Genomic DNA, 25,402 nt, shown 5'->3' with positions numbered 1-25,402 from the left:
CCCAAAAAGACGTGAAAAGTCCCCTACCCTATAGGTGCTACCCCTCGATGGACACCCCATACACCCCTAAATTCATAGAGAACAGGTTCATAAATGGCTTTTATCCATGCTGGGCAAGAATGATGTGCCTAGCTTCTGTTTTTCAGAATCTGGGAATAGGTGACAGGGAATGGATAAGTTGATGATTACCTGTTCTGTTCATTCCCTCTGGGACACCTTGGCCACTGTCAGTAGACAGGATACTGGGCTAGGTGGACCTTTGGTTTGACTCAGTAGGGCTGTTCTTATGTTCTTACATAAAGTTTGTCCTTTATTACGTATGTATACACTACTTTTCTCACTAACAAGGAGTAGTTTTCCTGGCTTTGCTTTCTATTTATTCTATTATTTTGGAGTTGGAGAACTTGTTTTGGGAAATAAGTGAAATACTCTTTGAGAAATACTCTAGTGTGCTTCCCGCCGCTGTTCCGGGTTGAGGGCAGCAGCATTCTCTCCTTACGCTTTAGAGAGTAGCAGGAGGGTTTAGCTATGGCACTACATGAGCTGTATATGGGGAGCTGAGAACTCCAGTCTGCCCTGGAATATTAATAGAACAGAGGTTAGGCAGGACAGCATTCTGCATTCTCTGTGTAATCTCAGGCACAGCCAGTGCTTCAGCAGACCCATGGACAGGGATCCACGTCCATGTAGTGAGACAGCCCAATCACAGAGTGAGTTCTGGAGTGCTTATATGCAGAAAGGACAGATACTTATCCTTGTATTTTTTCAAACAGCTTGTGTAACATTTTTGACATTAGCTCTCATTAACCATGCACAACTTTTGAGAATTTATGGCCAAGATTATAAGAAAACAAGCTATCTGAGGATAGCAGAATGGAGAAAATGGCTAAACCTAAGTAACAGAAGAGATGTATAACAATCATCTGAAAAATACAAAAAAAGAAGAGATAGTATAAACTAGTGTGTCTTGAATGGCGTTCATTTGGTGAAGCAGAATAATTTATTTCATCTGGTAAATCAGGATTATACACTGTGGGTGATTGTAGTCTCTCCCATCTGTATCCTTTAATAATTGAAAATATTCATGTAAAAATCTCGTTCAAACTAAAATTAGGTTTTATATGTTTGTATGCTTCTAATTCCCTGTGGTGCCAGATATTTCTGACGATCACTGTGTTACTTCTGTGTTTTAGCCTTTGTTGGAGATCTTCATGAATACAGATGAAAATTAAGGTTTTGGTTTTGCTTATGAATGATAAAGTACAACGCCCCACCTCCTCAACTTCTTGCATTAGATCTTAAAACCTTTGGCACTTGGCTAACAGCTTACTTGCACTGCCAGAGAATAGAAGAAATGGTTGTATCTCTTCAAAAAATTTCTTCTCTGTCTTTAGATTACTGTTCATTTGAACAGAATTTTCCTTGGTGTTGGTTTATGCACTTGGTTTAATCCAGATCAGTCTTCGAGCTGCTGATTGTACCAAAACATAGAAGGGAAGCACCCAACTCAGTCAGGTTTTGATTTGCAAACGTTGTAGTTGGCCACAAATTGTGGACATTTATTCCACCTTTCAGCTGCACATGAAAGGGAGCTTGAGTTTGTGCCCACATATGGGTTTAAGGATTAGGGGCACGGTGGAAAATTGACATTGACAGTATGCTTCCCTATTTCCCTTTCCCACTGAAGACCATCTGGAGTTCAGGCTTTGCTCTGTAAACAAATACCACAAACATAAGAAGGTAAAGTATCCAGACAGTCTAAGGCCAGGTTTACACTAGACCAAAAACTCGATCTAAGGTACACAATTCCCGCTACAACAATTGTGTAGCTGGAATTGAAGCATCATAGATTGATTTTTCTGGCCATCCCCACAGAGGGAGCTTGATAAGAGAAACTCTCCCTTGCTCCTCATGAGAACGAGGAGTACCAGGACTGACTGTAGAGTTTTGATGGTTCAATTTAGTGCATCCCCACCAGGTGGGCTAACGTGAACTCTGCAAGATTGTCCCTGAAACAGTCAATCTTCTGGTAAGTGTAAACGTAACCCTCTTTGTTTCCTCTTTAGAAATTGGATGGAGCTCAGGAGCAGTGGTCATAATGGGAGTTTGGCAATTCAGTGGGCATAAAAAATATCCATGCAACAGCTTCTTGCCTCCGGTGAATACCCTGGAATCTATAGTTTACAGTGGAGAACACCCAGCTTCTTCCCCAGGTGGGGATATCACCCAGACACTTACACATGTAATGCCAAGAGGCACTGTTGACCTACATAAAATTAAGTACATGTTTAAGAGTTTGCAGGCTGGGGTCTCAGGGCTTCTCTACATATGGATTTACTCAGAAATACCTCCATGCGTGGACATTCTTATTCTGGAACAAGAGTGCCATGTTCCTGTTTAGTTTGACTTAACTTTGAAAGGTATAAACGTCCAAATAGCTTGTCGTGAGCTGGCAGGAGAACTTTGGGGGTGGGCTGGTCACAGGTGTGGCTGCTCTGTCAGACTTGTGGTGGGTCCCGTACGATGTAGTGCAGGCATTCCCTGCTTCAGTCCACAAGATGTAGCTGCCCCTTGAAGTAGGATGGCTCATGCTTCGAGTGTGGCACTGGCATCGGTCTCTGAACAGTTACGAAGAATAATACAACCCCTAATATGTCTTTCTGCACCTTTAAATAAGCAAATGAAAATCAAAGGCAATCACTTAGTTGCCTGTGTGGGCATGGGTGTTCTGAGCTAGCACCAATCTGCTCTTGTCCTGCCCCTTGTGTCACCCAGCACTGCTGGACTCTGAGAAGAAGCACACAAGCCTGATCACTGGCTTGCTGGCTGCCAGTTGGTCACTGTCTTCCTCTGGCTCCTCTAGCCTCGTCTGAGTGGGTTTTGTTCATCAGGTGGTGTCTGAGCACCAACACCTTCAGCTAGGGCCAGAAAAGGTTTGATAAACGCCGTCAAAGGGTCCTTTCATATGTTCTTTCCACCATAGAAATGCAAATTGACTTTCCCAAGTTACTTCCCTAGCATTTAAACCCCACTAGATTCCTAAAAAGGGATAAGTGTGAAGGTTGGGTTGCTTCCTGATAGCCTAGAGAAAGGAGGAGGGTGCAAAGGTGACTTAAAGCTCCTGGAATATTTTCTCCTCATGAACTGAATCTGGTGTATCCCAGAGTCTTACCCAAGATTTTTAATGAGTATGAGCGCCTGTGGCCCCTGTTTTTATGTCCTCTGCAGCGCAGACACCTGAAGCATTCCACGTGGTCTTAACACTGTGATGGGGGCATTGCATTTGTACTTCTCAGCAGGGAGTGTTCAAGATGGTGAGTCATCAGTATAACTTCCTGCAGCATCTAGGAATTCCAAACAGTTCTGTCTAGGTACTGACAGGAAGTTGGTTTGATGCATGAGATCCGTCATATCCTCGCAGCTTTAGGTGTTAATTCCATCTAGAAAATTTAAATCTGGAGGCTTGACTTGTTTCTGTGCTTTTCATGGGTTCACAAATGCTGGATTAAGGAAAAATGCTTGGTCTTCCATTTACCTAATGCAAGGGTAAGGATTTGAAGAAAAGAATGAGGGATCCATGCCTCTTGCTGCATATTACAAGAGCAAACACTGTTGGGAAATCATAAATTCTAGATACTGACACATAAGATCTGGGCAAGGGGCTGTGAAATAACAATCACATTTCAAAATATGGAAAATTATAAACACAATTGAGTTACAGTAACCATTTTGTTTCCTAAACTGTATTAGGCTGCTCAATGGTCAAAGCATCTGGTCATGTTTCATTTCCAGCTGGCACTAACACATTTTAGAAGACAGAGTATATTCATATTAATAGCCAATGGCTTTCATTGTTGAGAAAGATTACCCTGCTGAAAATAAATCAGATCAAACTGACCAGCTGTAAACCTACCTACAAATTTTTGTGAATTTAAACCCACATTTTCCGATTAGTCCTCCTGCTCTTCCACCCAGATAATAAACCCCATGTTTGTCCATAGCAGTATAAGGAACCTCTTTGAAAGTATATGATGTTAAATAACTATCCTGAATAATTTCTGCAATACAGGTATACCAGTATTTTAAAATATGTAACCATCTTGTACTGTCTTAGGCACTTAAATAAGTCTGCATGACTTAAACGATCCATATTCTTGGAGCAATAGTTCCTGTATCATTCTGGCATCTGTATCTGGGATGTGCCATTGCCTTCTGATGAGGATCCATAATTCCAATAGTAATCACATGATAGAGGTGCAGTAAATAAGATAATGCCAAAATTCACTTCATATTTAACAAAAAAGAATGCAAAGGTAAAGAAATGCAAATTCACATTCCCTTTAACATTTGCAACTTACTTGCCTGAACTTTAAACCCCCCTAGGTTCCCAAAAAGGCACACGTATGACAAAAAATTGAATATTCAAGCAATTCATACATCTATTTATGTAGAAAAAGGAGGCGGTGGGTAAATGATGAACATTTTCTCTTTGAAGGATATTCATAGTGCTCCTGCAAACCAAATTATTGCTAGATCCCCTCAATACAGAAGTAGCACAATATGAAATGTCAAGTTTATATTCTTATTTTTTCCACTGGCTTGAAAGTTATTTGGAACAGGAAATAGAATTTTCAATTTTTGCAGAGAATTAGGAGTCTTGTGTTTTGTAAGGCTTCAGTGTCATGCATAATCTTCATCTATCTTGCACTGGTAGTGGACAATAATGATAATTTAAAGCAAATATGATAGAATTGTTGAACGATGAACTTTTGTTGCTAGTTCCAGCACATTTTTAGTATTCCCTTTGAACATGAATAGTAACAGAGAGGTAGCCATGCTAGTCTGTACTCTAACAAAACAAAACAGCAGAAATGTAGCACTTTAAAGACTAACAAAATGATTTATTTGGTGATGAGCTTTCATGGGACAGACCCACTTCATCAGATCAATCTCATTTCTAATACAGACTGACATTTATAAAAGTACAGAGAACCCAAAAAAATTGCAATAAAAAGTGACAAATCAAATACATAGGAGGGGGATGAGGGGTCAGGGGATGTCAATTGTCTTGCCTGTGATAATTATGAGCATCAAAAGAGGGGAAGCAGTCTTTGTAATGTGTGAGGTAATTGATGTCTCTGTTCATACTATGTGTTAGTATGTCAAATTTGAATATGAACTCCAACTCACAAATTTCTCTCTAATCTGTTTTTAAATTCTTTTTGTTCCAGGACACAGATTCTCAGGTCTTTAACAGAATGGCCCACTCCATTGAAGTGTTCACTGATTGGCTTATGTGTATTGCATTTCTTGATGTCTGCTCTGTCCCCATTTATTCTTTGGTAAAGGTTTTGCCCAGTATGTCCAATGTACATAGTGGCAGGGCATTGTTGGCACATAATGGTATATATAATGTTGCTGGAAGTGCTTGAGAATGTGCCTTTGATCTTGTAACTAACATGGTTAGGTCCAGTGATGGTATCCCCAGAATAAATATGTGGACAAAGTTGACAGCGGGGCTTGTTGCAAGGAAGAGTTTCAGGATTAGTATTACTGTGGTGTAGCCTGTGATTGCTAGTAAGAATCTTTCTTAGGTTAGGAGGTTGTCTACAGGAAAGGACAGACCTAACACCTAGGGCCTTCTGGAGTGTAGTATCATGATCCAGAATAGGTTGTAGGTTTTTAATGATGCATTGGAGGGGTTTGAGTTGGGGGATATAGGTGACGACAAGTGGTGTCCTGTTGTTGATCTTCTGGGGCCTATCTTGAAGTAGTTGATTTCTGGGTATTCGTCTGGCCCTGTCAATTTGTTTTTCTACTTCTCCTGGTGGGTAATTAAGTTTTATGAATGCTTGGTAGAGATCTTGTAGTTTTTGGTCTCTGTCGGTAGGATCAGAACAGATGCGATTGAATCTAAGGGCTTGATTATAAAATCCAACGCGTCTGTGAAAGGCGGACATATAAATAGTGGTAGTTTTTTAAAGTGCTTTTACACAAATGCTAGGAGTCTGTCTAATAAGATGCGTGAACTGGAGTACCTCATATCAAAGGAGGAAGTTGACATAATAGGCATCACAGAAACATGGTGGAATGAGGACAATCAGCAGGACACTGTCATACCGGGATATAAATTATATCAGAAAGACAGAACAGGTCGTGCGGGTCGCGGAATAGTACTATATGTGAAGGATAATATAGAATCGAATGAAGCAAAAATCCTAAAGGAATCGAAATGTTCCATAGAATCATTATGGATAACAATTCATTCCTCTAATATGAATATGGCATTAGGAATATATTACCGACCACCTAACCAGGACAGTGATAGTGATGCTGAAATGTTAAGGGAGATTAGAGAGGCTATCAAAATAAAAACCACAGTAATAATAGGAGATTTCAATTATCCCCATATTGATTGGGTACATGTCACCTCAGGACGGGATTCAGAGATTAAATTTCTTGATGCCTTAAATGACTGCTTCTTGGAGCAGCTAGTACAGGAACCCACAAGGGGAGAGTGAATTCTCGATCTAGTCCTGACTGGAACGCAGGATCTGGTCCAAGAGGTAACTGTTACTGGACCGCTTGGAAATAGTGACCACAATATAATAACTTTTAATATTCCTGTGTTGGGAAGAACACCGCAGCGGTCAAACACTCCGGCATTTAATTTCAAAAAGGGGAATTACACTAAAATGAGGAAGCTAGTTAAACAGAAACTAAAAGGTAGAGTAACTAAACTAAAATCCCTGGAAGCTGCATGGAAACTGTTTAAAGACACCATACTAGAGGCCCAACTTAAATGTGTACCCCAAATAAAAAAACACAGTAAGAGACCTAACAAAGAACCACCATGGCTTAACAGCCATGTTAAAAAGGCAGTGAGAGAGAAAAGGGCAGCTTTTAAAAAGTGGAAGTCAAATCCTAGTGAAGAAAATAGAAAGGAACACAAACACTCCCAAATTAAGTGTCATAATGTAGTAAGAAAAGCCAAAAAAGCTTTTGAGGAACAGGTAGCCAAAAATTCAAAAAATGATAGTAAAATGTTTTTTAAATACATTAGAAGCAGGAAGCCCGCTAAAAAAGCAGTGGGGCCCTTGGACGATAAAGATATAAAAGGAGCGATCAAGGAAGACAGTGCCATTGCGGAGCGATTAAATGATTTCTTTGCTTCAGTCGTCACGGCTGAGGATGTTACAGAGGTTCTTAAATCTGAGCCAGCCTTTTTAGGTGACAAATCTGAGGAACTCTCCCAGATTGAAGTGACATTAGAGGAGGTTTTGGAGTTAATTGATAAACTGAATAGTAACAAGTCTCCAGGACCAGACGGTATTCACCCAAGGGTTCTGAAAGAACTCAAATGTGAAATTGTGGAGTTATTAACAGTTGTTTGTAACCTATCCTTTAAATCCACTTCGGTACCCGCTGACTGGAAGACGGCCAATATAACGCCAATATTTAAAAAAGGCTCTAGAGGAGACCCTGGCTATTATAGACCGATAAGTCTAACATCAGTACCAGGCAAATTAGTAGGAACACTAGTAAAGAATAAAATTGCAAGGCACGTAGAAGAGCACAAATTTTTGGGCAAAAGTCAGCATGGTTTCTGCAGAGGGAAGTCGTGTCTGTCTAATCTATTAGAATTCTTTGAAGGGGTTAATAAACACGTGGACAAGAGGCACCCAGTGGACATAATATACCTAGATTTCCAGAAAGCCTTTGACACGGTCCCACACCAAAGGCTTTTATGTAAATTAAGTGGTCATGGGGTAAGAGGAAAGATCCTTTCATGGATCGGGAATTGGTTAAAAGACAGAAGACAAAGGGTTGGAATAAATGGTAAATTTTCACAATGGAGGGGGGTAACTAGTGGTGTTCCCCAGGGGTCAGTCCTGGGACCGATCCTGTTCAACTTGTTCATCAATGATCTAGAAAATGAGGTAAGCAGTGAGGTGGCAAAGTTTGCAGATGACACCAAGTTGTTCAGGACAGTCAAAACCAAAAGGGATTGTGAAGAACTACAAAAAGATCTCAGCAAACTGGGTGATTGGGCAGCAAAATGGCAAATGAAATTTAATGTGGGTAAGTGTAAGGTAATGCACATTGGAAAAAATAACCCAAGTTACACGTACAACATGATGGGGTCAAATTTAGCTACGACAGATCAGGAAAGGGATCTTGGAGTTATAGTGGATAGTTCTCTGAAGACATCCATGCAATGTGCAGCAGCAGTTAGTAAAGCAAATAGGATGTTAGGAATTATTAAAAAAGGGATAGATAATAAGACAAAAGATATCATACTTCCCCTATATAAAACTATGGTACGCCCACATCTTGAGTACTGTGTGCAGATGTGGTCTCCTCACCTCAAAAAAGATATATTGGCATTAGAAAAGGTTCAGAAAAGGGCGACTAAGATGATTAGGGGTTTGGAACGGGTCCCATATGGGGAGAGGCTAGAGAGACTGGGACTTTTCAGTCTGGAAAAGAGGTGATTGAGGGGCGATATGATAGAGGTATATAAAATCATGAATGGTGTGGAGAAAGTGAATATAGAAAAATTATTTACCTTTTCCCATAATACAAGAACTAGGGGACACCAAATGAAGTTGATGGGTAGTAGGTTCAAAACTAATAAAAGGAAATTTTTCTTCACCCAGCGCACAGTCAACCTGTGGAACTCCTTGCCGGAGGAGGCTGTGAAGGCCAGGACTCTATTAGGGTTTAAAAAAGAGCTCGATAAATTTTTGCAGGTTGGGTCCATAAATGGCTATTAGCCAGGGGTAAAGTATGGTGCCCTAGCATCAGTACAAGGGCAGGAGATGGATGGCAGGAGATAAATCACTTGATCATTGTCTTCTGTTCTTCTTCTCTGGGGCACCTGGCATTGGCCACTGTCGGCAGACGGGATACTGGGCTGGATGGACCTTTGGTCTGACCCAGTATGGCCATTCTTATGTTCTTATGATGGATTGTGTGGTGTGTGCTGGATGGAAGCTGGAGGTATGTAGGTAAGTGTAGCACTCAGTGGGTTTCTGGTAGAGAGTGGTGGTGGTGTGGCCATGAGTGATTTGTAGTGTGGTATCCAGGACATGTATTTCTCGTGTGGAATAGTCAAGGCTGAGATTGATGGTAGGATGCAGGTGGTTAAAATTTCTGTGGAAATTCTTCCAGAGTCTCTTTACCATGGGTCCAAATGATAAAAATGTCATCGATGTAGCATAAGTAAAGGAAGAGTAGCAGGGGACAAGAGCTGAGGAATCGTTGTTCTAAGTCATCCATAAAAATGTTAGCATACTGTGGGACTATGTGAGTGCCCATAGCAGTGCCACTAATCTGGAGGTATAAATTGTCCCCAGATTGGAAATAACTGTGGGTGAGAACAAAGGTACATAGGTCAGCCACCAGATTTGCTGCGGTAACATCAGGGATGGTATTCTTTTGAATATGAGTTGAGCAAGGAGTGTGAATTTAGTAGATTTAGGAATGAAAGTTTCATACATTTAACACATGGATTTACATAACACAGAAAACTGAGGCTGGCTTTTAGGGCCTGAACCTGCACTATTATAATCAATGGGATCAGGATTGGAGCTTTAATACCTTTAGATTATACCATTCACATTACTGGCTTTGGTATTTGCTCTCTTTTTGTGGGGCAGCTGTTCATGTGATTCATCTTCTTTGTATTCTGGAAGCAAAATTAAATGGAAGCATGCTGTGGCCCTGTTAAAAAGTGAATTTTTGTTGGAGTTTTGAAGGTTAATACTGTATTACAGACAGTACAGATTTGGAACTGGGCATTGTTTTCCAAAGCAAAACTACTTCCATAAGATAGACTTCAATAAGAAAACCCACACTATGGAAGAAGAAAGAATAGATATTAGAAAAATGTACGGAATCATCTAGTGCAGTGTTTCTTAAACTGTGTTGCTGTGGAACATGGGTTTTCCATGAACAACTTACAGGTGGGCCACGGGTGTTTGTATCTGGTTTTAATAACAGAAAATATATGCCATCAGTGTATTTTTCCAATGTTACTGCTTCATTGCTATGAGACCCGATTAAATTACTTCATCTTGTTTTTGCTATATATGTTGCTGTTTGCTTTTCTTTTTCCTGGCAACAATTTTTCTTTTGAAGAAAATGGTCATAGGTGTTCCTCATAAAAATACTATTGTTTTGTGTTCCGTGATCTCAAAAATTTTAAGAAACACTGATCTAGTGTGTCCCCACAGCAGGCTTGTTCCTTGCAGTGTGTATTTTCTAGTGTTTTGTCCACTCCTGTTCTAACTGTGCCAAAATGACACATCTCCATTTATTTTGGGAGATTATTCCACATTAACACAGTTCTCAGAGTTAGGAATTTTACTCACCCCTGAGCTCACACAAATCCAAGTCTGGGGGGGTGCATGACCAGCAGACCTGTCCTCCCAGGAACACCACATAATCAGGGTTCCCTCCTCATTTCTTGGGAGAGTGGTCCTTTAAGACTGTCCCGATATTCACTAGAAAGGACTATCCAGCTGCACGTGGTGGCAGAGGGAAGAGGGTGAGGACTCCATCAATCTTCTCTCCTTTCTCAGCAGCACCAGATGGAGAAGCACTTTTATAGCTTCAGCAGGTCATGATGTCAACAGTTCCAGATTCTATGGAGATGGGAGATTGTTGGGCCAGCATGGGCAGCAGGCAACCTCACTGCTTTAGACCATGCTGTCATGAGAGCATGTGCTTCATATATGGTCACTGGAGTTTTATTCTCTTAGGTCTGACACCCACAGAGACCATGTTCTCCCCCTTGTGCATCATGCGGAGCAAGGTTTCAAGAGGTGGGAGGCTCTAGGAGGGAAATAGGACTAAAAATGCTATAACATTGGCATGGATTAAATCTCTGTAGAAAGGGCAAGATAAATAAAACAGGCAATGACCTCAGCCTTATTTTTTTCCAAGGAAAGTAATACAGTATGTGTATGTGCAAAGGATAAGGAAAATGAGGGTTTAGAGTTGGGTTGTTTTTAAATGAGGATTATAAAAGCACAGAATAAATGACTGAGAGCCATGCAGTTGTGCCACTGGTGGCCTGTGTAATCACATGTTACTGTTGCCATAATCTTTCCTCTGTCTGACCCCAATTGTTACACTCAGTTGTTGCTTTACGTTTTTTTAGAAGGGTATAAGCTATTCATACAGGAACCACATCTACCCAGGTGATTGTACTACCTAACTGAACTGGGCATGACCAGGCTACACATACAGGCAGTCCTTGGACTTAAACATTCAACTGAAGTCAATCAGCATTACTGTGCACTTAGATGAATACCCTGATTTGATTTACAACTCTGGGTTTCGAGTTTTATGATGCTTAGTGCCGCAATTGAATAGGTTGCAGTTCAGAGTTACAGTGTTCCAACTTACAATGCAATTGTAAGGAACCAGTTGTGTGCTAAGTCTGGGGATCACCTGTGATTAATTTGGGCCCCCAGATAGACAAAGATACGGATGCACATTCCTTACTTTAAGTACATTATTCACATTAACTGTAATGGAACTACTCATAATGTCCTAGGCTATGTCTAGATTATAGGAATTTGTCAGCAGAAGTTTGTTTTGGAAGATATCTTGCGACAAAACTTCTGTCAACAGATGATGGCCAGACCGTAAGGAGGATCGAAAGAGCGATCTGCTCTGTTCACAGAGTGGCTGAACTGCTTGGCCGTTCTACTGGCAAAACAGCCCTCTGGAACCACAGCAGACAGGGTTGCATGGTGTCCCAGGGGTGGTGGTGGTGGAAGGGTCTGTCAATAGGAAAGGCTTCTGGAACATCCAGACTGATATTTTGCTGACGGATCTCTGTTAAGAGAGGCATTCTTTCTCATGGTGAGCAGGGTACAGCAGTCAACAAAAGTGCTGTGTTCTGCTGACTTACTGTTGACAGAACGCTCTTGGAAATAGGCCATTTTGTCAACAAAACCCTTTAATCTAAACATTGCCCTAGAGTTTAAAGCAGAAGGGTTCCATTTAGTCTGACCTTTTTATCAGAGGCCACCAACACCACCCAGCACCCACACATTAAACCTAATTACTCAAATTAAACAGAAGAATTATGGCCCACTGGAGATTAGACTGTTGTGTTTTACAGGCAGAGAATAGCATAGAGCAAGCTGCACCAATGCTCAAGACCCACCCCCCCCGACAGAGAAACAGTTAGGTAGGATATTCCCAAATAATGCTGGCAAGTGGTAGTATGCTGCAGAGGAAGGCAGGAAGTCCCCAAGATCACTGGCAATCTGACTTGGGGAAAAGGCGTTGCTGACCTCACATATGGTGATCAGTTAAGCTCTGATCGTGTGAGCAAGAACTAGCCAACTACGCACCTGAGAGAGTGCTTGATGCTACCTCAGCAGTCTGCCCACCCAGCCTATGTCTCACCTCCACCAATGGCCAGGTATTTTAAGTCAGAGCCATATTTTTCCTGTCTTTAATGTTGTTCTGCTAGCCATAAATCTAAATGATTTCTCCCAGTTTGTTTGCAGCCTGCTGTGTTTTAAGGCCTTTCATGTGCTTTCTAGTCTCCCCCTTCCGGGTCTTAAACAAACTGTACTAAGAGTTCTTTTGGTCTTTCATTGCAGCCCCTTAATCAAGCATTGAAATCCTAAGTGCAGATGCATTATATTGTTTACCCAACGTCAGTCAGATGGCAAGACTTTACAGAGATTACGAGTGTCTAGCTTAGTACAGACTGTCATGTGGTTGTTTAGACATTAAGCTAAACTTACGGCTGGGAGTCATGAGTGTAACCTTTATTGATGGCTATTGAGAAGCACCTAATTAGCACAGGAGTGAATTTGAGTCAGTGGGTATTTTATGCCAACAACACGTTAACTAATTTCTAAGCAGTTAAATGAGTCTGATGGATCTGAGAATTAATTTTTGATGTAATATCAGAAGGGTAGCTGAGTTAGTCTGTATCTGCAAAAACAACAAGAAGTCCTGTGGCACCTTAGAGACTAACAGATATTTTGGAGCATAAGCTTTCATGGGCAAAGACCCGAAAGACCTCTTGTCAATTTTTGTTAATATTTTGCAAGTGAATAGGTGCATAACATATTCGCAAACTCTCTGTTAGAAATACTGCAGTCTAATTTGCATTTACAGCGCCCTAAGGAATAATTCTTCCTCCTTAGTAATTACAAACATAAAAATACTTGTGGAACTTTATATTCTAGCATATCACCCCACCAGAATTGTCCCTTTGTTCCAGAGCTAAACAGACTAATCTGTCACTTCCTAGCACTTCTGCATATACGACCCATGTGAATGACGCTTCTGTATATGTGACACAAAATCACATTTGCCTTGTTTTATTTTACACTGTATTGCAAACTGAATACTATTGCTCTAGCTTTCACTGAATGTTGCAGCACTCTGGATATCCCTCCTCCACTGCATCCATGCTTCCAATTATTTTTCCAAGTTGAATTTTGTTTTTTCTTGCTGATATTTCCAACACCTCCTGATCTCTATTATCTCTTTGTCTTCCATGCAGTTCACAGCACACCAGCTTGAAGTCAAATATTCTTTAGCCCTTTCTGCCAGATTACTAGCAAAGTGTTTAAAAATGACCTTTGTCTCACACTGATTTCGTATTGTGTCTCACTGCTGGAAGATCACCTTTCTGTTAGCTCCTGGTGCATTTGACAGTGCTCATATGCAAGCAAATTTGAATTAATTTTCCAAGTAATATTTCCTAAAACACTGCATCAAATTCTATATTAAAATCAAGATGTATTATCTCTGCTTTGTTCCCTTAGCCTGTTTACAAGCTTCTGAGGTGCATAGAACTTGTTCTGTAATATAGAACCACAGGAGCGTGGTGACCGGGAAGTCAGAACCATAGTAGTGTGCCAAGAGTAATAAACCATTAACCTTTTTCACCTGATTGCTGGTGGTGGAAAGGGTGAGGCATTCACCTCTGAGGAGAAGACTAGCTATCTAATATAGAATACCTGAAGCACTATGGTGCTTTGCTTTTGCACCCATGCCATCAAAGTGCAGAATTATGTAGCACAACAACTTCGTCTCACATGTGCATTTTGAGTATTTATCATTTAAGTAGCTTAGATTATGGTGTTGTTTTATGTTCCCTAGTTGCATGTAGCCCCATACACTGTTAATTTGCTGTCCAGCAATGTACAAGAAGTGTGGGTACCATGAAGCTGTAGGTGTGACAGAACACCCCAGTGACAGAAGCTGCCAAAGGTTTGCTGACGAAATGAGACAGCTGGTCTTGAAAGTTATGATGGGCTAGTGGCAAAGTGACTTTACTATTATTTATTCAGTATAGGGCTAATCTGGGATATTTTTTCACCCTACAGCAGGAAATAATTTTTAATATTTTGAATAATACAATTTTGAAAATCCAAATATTGTTAATCCTCTCATTTTTTCTTGCGGCATTAAAATTTCAGCAGCAGAAGCTGAATGTGGCATGCCTAGCCTGAAGCAGGTGCCAAGCCATTTGCAAATTCTAATGTAAGTCTGGTAGGACTCTCACTGGCAGTTGACTGGAAAGATCTGGAAATAGAATGTATAATGTACTGGTAACCACTTCATTATGTTTCCGGAAACAGTTATCTCAGCCCGCAGTGTCCAATACTCTGTCCGTTTGCCACGTTAGAGACACGCACGTGGAGCGCCCTCTGTGCATGCACACCACTTGGTGGGACAAGCACGTGGTGGCAGAGGCGGCACCACCTGCAGCTTGCTCATGGCTGAGGGACAGCTTGTGTGGGGAGGCTTGGGTCAGTGTGGCTTGGGGTGGCTTATGTCAGCACAGCTCAGCGTGGGGGGGCAGCTTGTGCAGTGTGGCTCTGGCAGCGGCTCCAGTGAGTCACCAGCAGTTCGCACATGGGGAGGGGAAGTTAGGGTGCCTGGCTGAGGGTGGGGGAGAGTGCCTGGCTCAGGAGGGCGGCGCTTGGCCACGGGGGTGGGGTGCTCTGGCCATTGTTACATTTCTATTGGATATCTAAGCAGTTCTGTAGACTGGTCCTTATTCTGATACACTTTGAATGGTTAGGAACATTGATTCGCTACTGACGATTCATTGTGATTACAAATCCATAACTCACCAAAAAGGCTTTATTTTTTTTACTCATCCTAAGAATCTCTAGGTTTATTATCTCTGCTGACCATGTTTTCAGTTCTCACCCCAGGTCCCTGAAGAGATACATGAACTAGCAAATCTTATCTTGCTGCTTTTTGTCCCCCACCCCCTTCCGTCCTTCCTGGTACCCCCAACCACACATATTGTCTAATATTAGTGGAACATTTCTAGCCTTCTTTACGATACTAGACACACTTGTTGCGGTATAATTTATTCTGGTGGTAATAACATATCATGCCTTTTTTTTTCTTTATCTAGGTAAACTATGACCAAGGTTTGAGTCTCATGTTTTTCCTTCTGGGGCTGCTGATGGGACAGTTAAAGAGGGCAGTAGCCTCAGGGCTCCACCAATTTAAAAGAGCCTGGGACTCCAGACTGTTACTGCTGTGACAGCAGCAGCTGCCGGATCCCTGGGCCCTTTAAAATGCTGCTGGAGCCCCATGTGGAGTGGTCCAGGTGGCACTGAGGGCTAGGTGGGGAACGCTAGCCCCTAGCCCCACCCCTTCCACCTTAGGTCCACCCCCCCCCCGTTGGTGGGCCCAGAACTGTGGACCCCCCCATTTTTCACAAACCCAAAGGTTGCCCTGGGCCAGCGGGGTTGACAGCCTCCGAGGGCCATGGGGCAAGATGGCAGTGGGGACTGGCTCTGCAGGGGTGGGGCTTAGTGCTATCAGGCCTTGGAGCCACTTGAATTGTGGCACTGAGCTGCCCACACACACGGCTGTGCAGTGGTGGAACAGCAGTGCCATGACAGTTCAAAGGATCCCAGCACTTATGCTGCTGTCATGGCTGGAGCTCCGGGCCCATTGAAATACCAGGCCCCTGTGCATTCCCTCCCCACCTGATCCCTCTCCCCCTGCACTTGACAACCAGGTCCCAGCAAAGTCTGTCACCAGTCCTGGTTTCCTTACGAAGGAGTCACTAACCAGGACAACTTGCCTCTTCTTTCTTCTGTCACACATGCGTGGCTTAATTTTGTAGGGTTAAGAGGTTATAGAGTCTGAGGACAGAAGGAACCGCTCATCCAGACATTTGTTGGGAGACCAACACATCAGCACACAGACAATCCAGGAAGTTTTTGGAGAATGTTGGGGATAACTTCTTGGTACAAGTGCTGAAAGAACCGACCAGGGGCCATGCGCAACTTGACCTGCTGCTCACAAACAGGGAAGAACTAGTAGAAGAAATAGAAGTGGGAGAGAACCTGGGCTGCAGCGACCATGAGATTGTAGATTTCAGGATCTGGACAAAAGTAAGAAGGGTGAGCAGTAACATACAGACCCTTGATTTCAGAAGAGCAGACTTTCTCTCCCTGAGAGACTGGGTGAGCAGGATCCCTTGGGAAACGAAGATGAAGGGGAAAAGAGTTGAAGAGAACTGGCAGTATTTTAAAGAAGTCTTACTGAAGGCACAGGAACAAACAATCCTGCTGCATAGTAAGGAATGCAAACATGGTAGGCAACCAGCTTGGCTTAACAGGGAAATCCTTAGTCAGCTTAAATTCAAAAAGGATGCATACAAGAAATGAAAACGTGGACAGTTGACTAAGGAGGCGTATAAACATTTCTGGAGAATGCTGGGCAGTAATCAGGAAAGCGAAAGCACAATTGGAACTGCAGCTGGCAAGAGATGTGAAGAGTAACAAGAAGGATTTCTACAGGCATGTGAACAATAAACAGGTTATCAGAGAAGGTGTGGGGCCATTACTGGATGAGGGAGGTAACCTAGTGACAGATGATACAGGAAAAGCTGAAGTACTCAATGCTTTGTTTGCCTCAGTCTTCACGGACAAAGTCAACTTCCACATGATGGTCCTGGACAATGCAGTATTGGAGGGCAACCATCTGTGGGGAAGGAACAAGTTCTGAGCTATCTAGAAAAACTAGATGTACACAAGTCCATGGGTCTGGATTTAATGCACCCCAGGATACTGAGGGAATTGGCAGAGGTCATTGCTGAACCCTTGGCCGTTATCCTTGAAGACTCTTGGAGATCGGGGGAGATACCGGATGACTGGAAGAAGGCAAAAGTAGTGCCCATCTTTAAAAAAGGAAAGAAGGGCAATCCAGGGAACTATAGACCGGACAGCCTTACCCCAATCCCTGGGAAAATAATGGAGGGAATCCTCAAGGAATCCATTTTGGAGTACTTGGAAGAGGGGAAAGTGATCAAAAGTGGCCAACATGGATTCACCAGGGGCAAGTCCTGCCTGACCAATCTGATTAGCTTCTATGATGAGGTAACAAGCTCTGTGGACATAGGGAAGTCAGTGGATGTGATATACCTTGACTTCAGCAAGGCTTTTAATACCGTCTTCCACAACATTCTTGTCCATAAGTTAAGGAAATATGGATTGGATCCTTGGACTATAAGATGGATAGAAAGCTGGCTTGATGGTTGGGCCCAATGGGTAGTGGTCAGTGGATCAATATCTGGATGGCGGTCTGTTTCAAGCGGAGTACCGCAAGGCTCAGTTATGGGGCTGGTGTTATTCAACGTCTTTATTAACGACCTGGATGAGGGACTGGATTGCAACCTCAGCAAGTTTGCGGATGACACAAAACTAGGGGGAGAGGTAGATTCGTTGGAGGGTAGAGAGAGAATCCAGAGGGACTTGGATAAATTGGAGGACTGGGCCAAAAGAAATCTGATGCGGTTCAATAAGGAGAAGTGTAGAGTCCTCCACCTGGGGCGGAAGAATCCCAAACATTGTTACAGGCTGGGGACTGACTGGCTCAGCAGCAATACGATGGAAAGGGACGTAGGGGTTATGGTGGATGAAAGGCTGGATATGAGTAAACAGTGTGCCCTTGTAGCCAAGAAGGCTAACGGCATACTAGGGAGCATTAGGAGGAGCATTTCGAGCAGATCTAGAGAAGTAATTATTCCTCTTTATTCGGCACTGGTGAGGCCACGTCTGGAATATTGTGTCCAGTTTTGGGCCCCCAGTATAAAAAGGATGTGGATTTGCTGGAGCAGGTTCAGCGAAGTGCAACAAAAATGATTAAGGGTCTGGAGCACAAGACCTCTGAGGATAGGCTGAGGGATTTGGGCTTGTTTAGTTTACAGAAGAGAAGACTTAGAGGTGATTTAATAGCAGCCTTCAGCTTCCTGAAGGGGAGCTCTAAAAAGGAGGGTGAGAAACTGTTCTCAGTGGTGTCAGATGACAGAACAAGGAGTAATGGTCTGAAGTTGAAGAGGGAGAGGTGTAGGTTAGATATTAGGAAAAACTACTTCACCAGGCAGGTGGTGAAGCATTGGAATGTGTTGCCTAGAGAGGTGGTGGATTCTCCATCCCTTGAGGTTTTTAAGTCCCGGCTGGACAAGGTCCTGGCTGGGATGACTTAGTGGGGGTTGATTCTGCTTCAAGCAGGGGGCTGGACTAGATGACCTCCTGAGGTCCCTTCCAGCCCTGTGCTTCTGTGCTGTAATCATCTACTTTGGTCTCCAGCATAGCAAGTCAATGGGAGTCTTACCAGTGACTTCCCAGGAATTTTACCACTCACTTCCCTGGGATCAGTGCTAGTGCACTGTTTGGGTGCTTGGAAAGTTCCATTTCATATACAGTAACCTCTTTCAAATCTGGCAGCCCTGGGACTGGGAGGTTGCCAGATATTCAAATATTCTGTATAACGGACAGATGTACCTACCGATGCATAATACTAAAGAAAAACAAGATTAGATATTGAGAAACAAGCACAAATGTATGCAGAGTATTTTATTTACCAACAGCAGTAGTATTGTACACTGTAAACTTATACTGTATTTGCTGTATTTATTTGTATTTACTTTCATTATACTGTACTTATGGAAAACATAACTAAAATTTACTTACAGTTAAAATGCCAGTTATTTGAGAGTTCTGGATGATAGAATGCTGGATATGAAAGAGTTTATGTAATTCTATTATTAGCAAATTATTTTTCTTGAGGAAGAATATTCCATAGGCTTCCCTAATTGTCTTAAGCATTATACAGGATCACAAATAATATGGTGATCTAACTTCTAACTGTGCAGCTTTTTTTTGTGTACTCAGTATTTCTGTATTCATTTTTGGATAACTGTTACTGAAGAATTAGAAAACTTATTTAAGAGATTCAAAAACTGATTTTCTGTTTTTAGATCATCCATAATTATGCTCACCTATATATATGCCCTGTAATTTGAAATCAGAAGTTTTGTCCTTCTCTCACAGGTCAAGAGTAACTCTTTTAAACCATATAATTACCCTTCTGTGAAATGTGTATAATGGGGACAAAAATGCAGCCCTGCCCACATGGGTAATATGTGGGGGTGCACAGGGGGCCACATGCACCCCTGCATTACCCCCCCCACTCACCGTGAACAGCGCACCATTTCCAATGAGTGTGGGGGCAGTTCCACCCCTCCCCCACAGTGGCAAAGCTCAAAAATGGTACTCCTAGGCTGGGGAGGTGGAGCAGGGGTAGGGAGAAGGTGGGACAAGGCAGAGAAGGTGCTGGAGTGGGAGAGGGATGAGTGGAGAAGGAGTGGAGCATGGGTGGAATGGGCAGAGAGGAGGCAGGGCAGGGGCTCTTGGCTGGTGCCCCCCTAGAATCTCGGCACTGGTGGTCGCCACTGCCTGCATATTCTGAACTAATAGAACAGTGAAATTGAACTAAAAGAAGGCAAAGAGGCTGTGTTGTCTGTGTACATTCATGCTACCTGACCACCTTCCTCATGTCTTCAGAATTCTGTTCTCATACTACTTCTAAGCAGAGGGAGATATGTCAGGAGTGGAGTTGGAGAAGTCAGAAGTTGTATATGCATGGAAATGGAAAACAAGGAATTTCTGGTTGTACCAGGGAACTATTTATATTTTTCTTAGGGTAGAGGAAAATAGTGTAAACTGTATAGTTCACTTACCTTCAGCATAAATTGAATTGTTAGAACCAGCCATCAGCAAGTAATAGGAGAGAAGGAACTGAAACAAGAAATACTTTATCATGTTGTGGTAACATAATAGTGGGATGTTTAATGAGTATATTTTCCTGTCTTTTGATTTCTTCCTCAAATGGAAATCAACTTTAAGAATTTTTCTGTACATTTTGTCAATGATATGTAACTTGGAGTGGTAAAAGAAAAAAATAGAAAAAAAATCCAGGGTTAAAAGTGTAATCTAAAAGATACTAAAAAAGTTAATTTGCTTTTTAGGAATCTTTTTTTTATTTTTACATGTTATTAAATTATTTTTTCCTCAGGGCGAAAGTTTAAAAAGTTTAACAAAGTCAAAGTTATGAGGACACTAGATATTGTTGCACTCCAGCAGCCAATGACCCTACCAGATGAAAGCCAAGCTCTAAACCAGAGGGTATCCTTTTCACCAAATCAAGAAGTAGCATTTGTTCCTTCACTGCTCACCATTTTACAGGGCATTGAGCCGGAAGTGGTCTTTGCGGGTTATGACAACACACAACCTGAAACCTCAAGTGCTTTGTTGACTAGTCTCAATCAATTATGTGAACGGCAACTCCTCTGTGTAGTCAAATGGTCTAAATCACTACCAGGTAATAACATCTTTCAATATGTATTTATGCAAATATGTCATCAAGCTGATTATCTAAAAAGTATTCTGTTTATTGCCTATGCACTAAAACAAGGTCTATACAGAAATCTACTATTTTACTGAATTGATGATAAGTGAATCCTTAATAAAGGAATTCAATTGAATACATAATAAAGGACAGAATTTGTGAAAGGATAACACTTCCAGTTCAGTAAAAAATTATAAAATTGAACTTTCTGTGTACCAGAGAGATATTTTAATTAGACAGTAGAGCTTCTTAAGGGAATATTCTGTTTATCTTATAAGTAGGATGATTTTAAAAAACAGTTGAGCAACACAGTTCATGTTATATGACCAAAGCAATAGTAGGTATAAGGAGATGAATATGGAGGGACCCAGTAACTCCAGTAGCAGTACAAGTTGAACATATGTGTAACTTGTACCTTTTGCAGAAGTTGGGTTCGTTTAAAAAAGCGAGTATTTTTGTAGCTGTTTTAAATGAAAAAAATACATTTATTGTTTTATACAGTGTGCCTGTGTTAGTCCCAGGATATTAGAGAGACAAGGTGAGTGAGGTAAAATCTTCTATTGGACTAACTACTGCTAGGCTATGTCTACACTTGCCCAGAAGATTGACCCACTCAAGGTCAGTCTTCTGGGGATTGATTTCATGCATCTACTAGGAATGCATGGAATCAGCTTCTAAGGGGTCACAGTTGACCCCTGTATTCCTCGCGAAACATGAGGAGTAAGGGAGGCCGATGGGAGAAACTCTCCCATCAACCTTGCTCTGTAGGAACAGGCAAGTAAGCTGAGCACAGATAGGTCAATTCTAGCTATGCAGTGGCTGTAGCTAGAATTGCAGATCTGTGGTTGACTTCCTTTGCCTAGTGTAGATGTAGCCTTAGTGAGAGAGAGAAAAAAACTTTTAAACTGCACAGACCTCCTCTTCAGGTCCTCAGAGAAGCACAGCAAAATTCAATGAGGAACAGGTTGTTTAGCATAAGTAGTTAGCACATATTTTAAGGGACTATTCAAGGTAAAGTGACCTGATACCACCTTTGCAGCCATAGAACTAAATAGGGGGTTTTGTGGGTTACAGATTGTTGACATAAGCCATAAATCCAGCATCTCTGTTGAACTCATTACTTTTGGTGTCTAGCAGAGTAAGGAATTTAAGTTCCCAGGTTCATATTTTGAAAGTATTGTGGGTTTCCTTTGAGGATGAGGCCTGATATAGATCAGATACAGTGATCACTTTGTCTGAAGTGTTCCTCTGCAGGTGACAGGATGTTTTGTCTTCTATTATTTTTCTGGGTGAGTTCGTTCAAGATCATAGAGATTGTCTGAGTTCACCCACGTAGTTGTTATTGGGGCATTTGGTTGACTATTTATTATGATAGGCATGGGTAGGATCCAAACGTGGCTGGAAGACTTCTCTCTCACTATTAAATGTTGGTCAACTAAAATATATTCCTTCACTTATCTTGTCTCTTTGGTGTTTTATGTGAGTTTTTGAGATTGCTTTCTAAGGAGATGTAGGAGAATGTTTGGTATATTTGCAAAACACATTATTCTGCATTTGTATATTTTTCATATTTCCTTGTAAATCTCATATGGTGTTCTGTTTGAAATTTAATATTCTACATGTTTGGCATTGAGATGTCTACAGCAGGCTCATCATATTTTCTTATTTCATAATGAATTCAAGTCCCAACTTCCTAGCTACAGTTACACTAGTGAGTTTTGCCGACAAAACCCATTTGGTTGACAAAACTGGTGGAAAATCCACACACAAAATGTGTTTTGTTGGCAGTTTGTTGACAAAACTTAGCACTTTCTCTGGCAGCATTCTGTCTCTCAACCATGAGGCATAACACTGCTGTCGACAGATTCTGTCAACAAAAAAGCTGTGTGGATGCTCTGGAGGGTCTTGTCTCAACAGACAGGGTATGCAGAACAATGAGAAGCCCTGTCTGTTGTTCTTCTGGGTGCCTGTTTTGTCAAGAGAGTGGTCAGCCAGTCTGGCTGCTCTGTCAATAGAGCTGAGTGCTCTTCCAGTTGGCTTTTCTATGTGGCTGTGCTCTGTCGACAGAAGTTTTGGTGGTTAATCTCTTCTGACAGTGACTTCTGTCAACAGATTCTTGTAGTGTAACCGTAGTTCCTGATTTTCACCCTGTTCACTCTTTCCTGCTCCCTTTTAAATAACTGTTTTAATCTTGTGAACTCTCTTATATCTTCTGTCACCATTTGACGTATCCAGTCATATAAATATTTGACTTTGGCAGCGCGTATAATAAAATTGGAATGATTCAGAGAAGATTAGCATGGCCCCTGCACAAGGATGACATGCACATTCGTGCAGCATTCCACATTTTGTGGGGGGAGGGATGACTCAGTGGTTTGAGCATTGGCCTACTAAAACCAGGGTTGTGAGTTTAATCCTTGAGGAGCCCATTTAGGGATTGGGGCAACTAGATATCAGGGGTGGTGCTTGGTCCTGCCAAGAGAGCAGGGGACTGGACTAGTGAGCTCCAGAGGTCCCTTCCAGTTCTAGGAGGTGTGTGTCTCCAATTATATTTAATATTTGAAGTAATCAGTGACTCATGGTAGCACTTGAGAGGTACACCACCTCCCTGTGCTCTCGTGATAATTTACTCATTGCGAGTCCATTCAAAAATTAGGAGAAAAGGCAAGTTCAGCAAATGTTACATGGAATATATGTGTTTTTGACTACTACAAAAGAAAACTAAATGAATTTTGGAGAGCAGGACAGAAAGAAAAAGGGAAAAAATCCCCCTCACTGTCATTTAAATTGAGGTGGCCTATGACAGCTGTGCCACTTGTACTAGTTAAAGCTATGCCATTCTCATCTCGTTGTTCTAAGGAGTGAAAAAAAGCTGGAGTGGAAGATATGAAAATTACCCATTTAGGACATTTCCTCCATGTTTGCTATTTTCTTTCCTGGAGTTTGGATACATTCCCCAACTTTACCAGCTCAATATAGTTGCAAGCTTAGTTGTAAATTGAAGAAAATGAAATGTATTAAATTTGAATGAGAGGAAGCTTTCATAATCCCTTTTGATTCAGTATATATAAACATCCAAAGTACATTGGTTCACATTAGTGAAGAAACATTTTTTCCTGTGGCTCTGACGTTATTGTGATATGTTGTAATGCTTTTTTATGCCTAAAATATAATATCAGGTGAGGGGCCATCTCATCATGTAAGCAATTGCTTTGTAATCTAAAACACTGTATATGGCATAAGACGTTAGAGCCCATAACCTGAGATACTGCTGAACCTATCTGGTAGAGAGGGCAGTAATGCCAGTTTTGTTGCCATAATCTCTGGTGTAGGCATAGCCTTTGAAAACTTGTGGCAATCAGAGGAGTTCTTGGAGGATAGGAAAACAAAAACCCAAAAACAAATGTAGTGCCCATCTTTAAGAAAGGGAAGAGGGAAAACTACAGACCAGTCAACCTCACCTCAGTCCCTTGAAAAAACATGGAGTGGTTCCACAAGGAATCCATTTTGAAACACTTGAAAGAGAGGAAAGTGACCGGGAACAGTCAGCATGGATTCACCAAGAGCAAGCCATACCTTATCAATGCAATTGCATTCTATCAGGATTTAACATGCTACATGGTTATGGGGAAATGGTGAGCATGATATACCTTGACTTCAAAACAACTTTTGACATGGTCTCTCACAGTATTCTTGTCAGCAAGTTAAAGAAGCATGTATTGGATGAATGAACTATAAGGTGGATAGAAAGCTAGCTAGGTTTAATAGATAGCAATCAATGGCTTGATATCTAGTTGGCAGCCAGTAACAAGTGGAGTGCCTCAGGGCTTGGTCCTGGGGCTGATTTTGATGAATATGTTCATTAATGATCAGGATGATGTGGTGGATTGCACCCTCAGGACGTTTGCAGATGACACTAAACTGGGGTGGGAGAGACAGATAGGCTGGAGGTTAGGGATAGAGTGTAGATGGCCTAGACAAGTTGGAAGATTGGGCCAAAAGAATCTGAAGAGATTCAACAAGGACAAGTGCAGGATCCTGGGCTTAGGACAGAAGACCCCCATGCCCATTTATGGATTGGATCTTTTGCATTTTGTACTGAACACATAAAAATCTTACTATTGTAACATAAGAATCTGGATGGATAGAAAGACTGATGACCAAAAGACTAACTGCCCCATGAAAACTCCATCAGAAAATGGTTCTTAAATTATTTAAAATTCTGTCCTCTGCAATAGATTGCAGCAAAGACCAATGAGATAATTAAAAGGATTAATACTTCCACAAAAAAATCCTCTCTCATTTTACATTTTAGAATAACAGAAACTACACTTAGTTTTGTCACTTAATTTTTTTTTTGCGGGGGGGGGGGGAGGGGGGATTGAAAGCTGACCTGAAATTTGATTGTCTAGAAACAAGGAAGTTTTCATGTTTAATTTTAAAGAGTTATTGATAGTTAAGAAATGTAATCCTCTTTCTTAAATAACTTCAGCTGGGTAAATGAAATGCAGTGACAGAGACACATTACTAAAATGAACTGTTGAAATATAAGCTTTTTATAAATTAAGTGTTGTGGATCAAATGTTTTACCACTTTTGAAAAATAAAGAGGTAAATACTTTCCATTTACTTGGTGGAACAAGGACATGTACAGATAGATATTTATTGTTGGTTATAGGCAAGTCACT

The 25,402-nt window shown here is 41.5% G+C and overlaps 1 protein-coding gene and 1 non-coding gene across 6 annotated transcripts in view; both read left to right on the top strand.

Annotated features, from left to right (window-relative positions):
* Positions 1–25,402, top strand: part of PGR (progesterone receptor) — a 74,742-nt gene that overhangs the window by 29,692 nt on the left and 19,648 nt on the right. For 2 of the 5 annotated variants that reach the window (XM_074984533.1, XM_074984519.1), the window contains exons 4-5: positions 2,067–2,213; positions 20,383–20,688. The exons of 1 other annotated variant lie outside the window; for it this stretch is intronic. In XM_074984533.1, coding sequence (XP_074840634.1) covers positions 2,067–2,213; positions 20,383–20,688 — 453 coding nt within the window. The remainder of the gene's footprint in view (positions 1–2,066; positions 2,214–20,382; positions 20,689–25,402) is intronic. 2 more of the 5 variants (XM_074984524.1, XM_074984543.1) reach the window with 2 other exon arrangements.
* On the top strand, positions 22,963–23,066 carry LOC142007708 (U6 spliceosomal RNA). Its single transcript, XR_012643984.1, has one exon. It is a non-coding gene; the product is annotated as a U6 spliceosomal RNA (small nuclear RNA).

Source organism: Carettochelys insculpta, chromosome 1 (genome assembly GCF_033958435.1).
Source record: "Carettochelys insculpta isolate YL-2023 chromosome 1, ASM3395843v1, whole genome shotgun sequence".
In the NCBI taxonomy this organism is placed as follows: domain Eukaryota; kingdom Metazoa; phylum Chordata; order Testudines; family Carettochelyidae; genus Carettochelys; species Carettochelys insculpta.
Note: the sequence above shows the minus strand (reverse complement) of the source record. Positions and strands in the feature narration are given on the sequence as shown.